At 35.0% G+C, this 3,036-nt stretch overlaps 1 protein-coding gene across 1 annotated transcript; it reads right to left on the bottom strand.

Moving 5' to 3' along the window:
• Nucleotides 1-1,112: 1,112 nt before the first annotated feature.
• On the bottom strand, nucleotides 1,113-2,046 carry LOC149226887 (protein TIFY 10b-like). Its single transcript, XM_089380339.1, has 4 exons — nucleotides 1,787-2,046; nucleotides 1,605-1,686; nucleotides 1,327-1,501; nucleotides 1,113-1,213 (listed from the first exon to the last, which is right to left on the bottom strand). Exons 1-4 carry the CDS (start codon nucleotides 2,044-2,046, stop codon nucleotides 1,113-1,115), a joined length of 618 nt encoding a protein of 205 aa, XP_089236465.1.
• Between the last annotated feature and the right edge of the window lie 990 nt (nucleotides 2,047-3,036).

Genomic DNA, 3,036 nt, shown 5'->3' on the forward strand with positions numbered 1-3,036 from the left:
ATTGGATGAATGTAGTTTTGCACATTTTGATTTTGGTATGAAATATATTATCAATGTGAAAACTTAATCTGGCTAGTGTGAATATTTTTTTCTCTAAAAAGCATTGTAAGATGATCTAAGGAGCTATGGTGCTCATTTAACCATGGAGATTTATGCCCACTTTACTATGGAGATTCTTAACCCATAAATAGAATTTGCTACAATTTCATAGGCCAACAACATGGCTTACTCATACCACATGCCCAAAAAACTATAATTTTTGTTCATATAACACTTATTCATATGACCTTTCTTTTTAATTAATCAATTTTAGTAAAAGGAAAAAAAGAGATAACTACTTTTGAGATAAATATCAACCTTTGATTTGTGACTACTTAAAATATTCTAAAATATTTTATAAATATTCAATAAATTTTATTGCCGAGAGAGGGTCTCTCCAAGCTAATAAGCTAATACGACAGAGATATTGTAATGCCATATCTTGTTATATTATTATTATGTTATCTAAATATTTTGACTCCATCAAATTACATAAAAATAAAAATAAAAACTAATAATTAAAATATAAATGAGATAAAATAGTATATATATATATATAAATAAACTTGATCCTTTTGACACTTTCTAAATATCTAAACTAATTTTAAATAATAAAAAGATATATATATATATATATAATTCTAAAATACACATACTTATCGATATAAACAAGATAAACTTAAAGATATATTCAAAAACTTAATTGATGCAATGATGATAATAAATGGATTGCTAAAGTACAGTGAACTTAAGGATGCACTAATAAAGATATAATAAAAAACTTAAAGATATATTAAAAACATAATTGCTGCAAAGATGATAGCACAAGTGCTTTCAACTTCCAACTAACCAAATGTGGTGTTGATTATATATATATATATATAATATGCAACCGTGCATTTCATTAAATAATTCGGGAAAAATGATATAAGTTTCCATTAAAAGCTAAATATAAATCATTGATTGATTCTGCAGAATGTTCACCCTAACGCGCCTTGGCAAAATAAATTAAAACATTGCAAGTTACCATTTCCAGGAAGTATGAGATGTTTGAAATATGGACTGTAACTATACTATTGAGCAGGGCGAGCGTAAGGGCTCTTTTGGTGGATTCTCTCATTCCTCCTCTTTATGAAGCTCAGAATAGAATTTTTTTGCCCTATTGGAAGGGCCGCTGCAACACCCGTTGAAAATGCACGTTATATATCTTCCATTTTCTGGGTATATGAATCACTAGTAAAGAAATTAGATTAGCAATCATGACTACTTCGCCACGGGTCTTCTTACCTGCTTTTACCGTCTGAGATGAATGGGTGTGGGTGAGGATGGCCGCTGGCGATAGGGAGGGAGTGATTGGAGGTAAGTCCATGGGACGAGCCACAGAGTTGAGCGGCGTTAAAGGCGGAGATACAAAGGATGAGGGAGTCCCACTGCCTCTTGCCAACGCCATTATAACCTTAGCCTGCACCTCTCCCACAACACAATGACATGTCAAACCAGATTCCGTGGCCCATATTGTAACAGATTTCAAACAACCACAGAAAAGTAATAGACTCAGAGGACACCTTATCTGGGGAGACGCTGTAAACGTTCAATTTCCCCGCGTAGAAAACTGTGAGCTGCGCACAAGGATGCTTCTCGGGAGACCTGTGATGTAGAAATTCAAGAAATTGTAAATTATGAAAAGGTAGATTCAAAGATTTTGGAAAAGCTGTTCTATTAATGGCACGAAGAGCAAAGGTTATACTTAAACTCATTAACATTTGGGGAAGATGAAGCTCGGCAGTCCTGCTGTGGCCATGCAGAGCACTGGCCTTTATGCTGATAAGGGAAAGGCCTTACCGTCTCCCACGGGGGTAACAGAGAAATATCTAAATTGGGCTGTTGGCAGAAATCCCGTTTGACAGTCGCCATACTTTTTGAAACAAAGGGGCCGCTGTTCTCTCTGCCATCTGAACCTCCATGGGACGTTTGCTTTGCTTGATCGGTTTCCGCTAAACTATTCATATCTGTTGCTGTTGGTGGCTTCACTCGAACTGAGAATCAACTGATGCCTTTTACAACAGCCAAGCGAGACCCAATTACGCAAGTGGTAAACCCCGAATGAGTTATAAAAGGGTTATGCTCGTGCTACAGCAAGCGATCTGATTGGTTTGCATGGGTGAGAAATTTCTACAACTCTTATCCTAAACATTGAAATGACACGTTTTGTTTGAAATCCTAAACCTAGAATCAATTAATTTTGTTTGCAATTGTGTAAAGGCGCATGGTTTCCATGCTCAGATTAAGGTAAGATGTTTTGAAGAATCAGCAAATCGAAATTCGATGTGACCTAGTATTTAAAAAATAAATGCTTTACCGAATATGCCCGTGCCTCGTACAGTCCCCACAAGTACAACGACCTTTCCAGCCGTGGGGTGGGATGGAATTTGATAGGCAAATTGCTATGGCTAGCTCCCTCGTGATTTGCCTGTAATACAGGTTAAAACATTTAAAAACCATTTAAGATCCTTTCTTAACACTGTGGTGTGTTTTGAAATTCCAACCATGATAACCAGAAACGTATTAATTATTTACACATCGTTGGAAGTCTTGTCCTAAACGTTGAAATAAAATACGTTGTCTGAAATCTGTAGCATCGTAATGAGTAATTTTGTTTGAAATCTTGTAAATGCCCAAGATTTCCATAATCAAAATAAGCGGAGCTATTTTACAGTTAAGCGATGCTATTTTACAGTCAGCAAATGAAATTCTGTATGACATGATATACTAACGAAACGTTTTATTGATTTAGCTCGTGCAAACTGTACGTACTACAGCACCACAAATATAAGAGACCCGTCTTGTCAGCTGCTTTCACATTGTTGAAAAAATAAAGTAAAATTATTCATTCCAATTCGTTTCGAAATAAAATAATATACTGTTACCTTTATCTACTGAATAAAATAAAATTTATTCAGGTTATTGAGTTGAGGTTAACATATAGAAGAGCAAAAT

The sequence above is a fragment of the Pinus tabuliformis genome, chromosome J (assembly GCF_031772625.1).
Source record: "Pinus tabuliformis cultivar Carrire ecotype Pingquan chromosome J, CPIR1, whole genome shotgun sequence".
NCBI classification, from domain to species: domain Eukaryota; kingdom Viridiplantae; phylum Streptophyta; class Pinopsida; order Pinales; family Pinaceae; genus Pinus; species Pinus tabuliformis.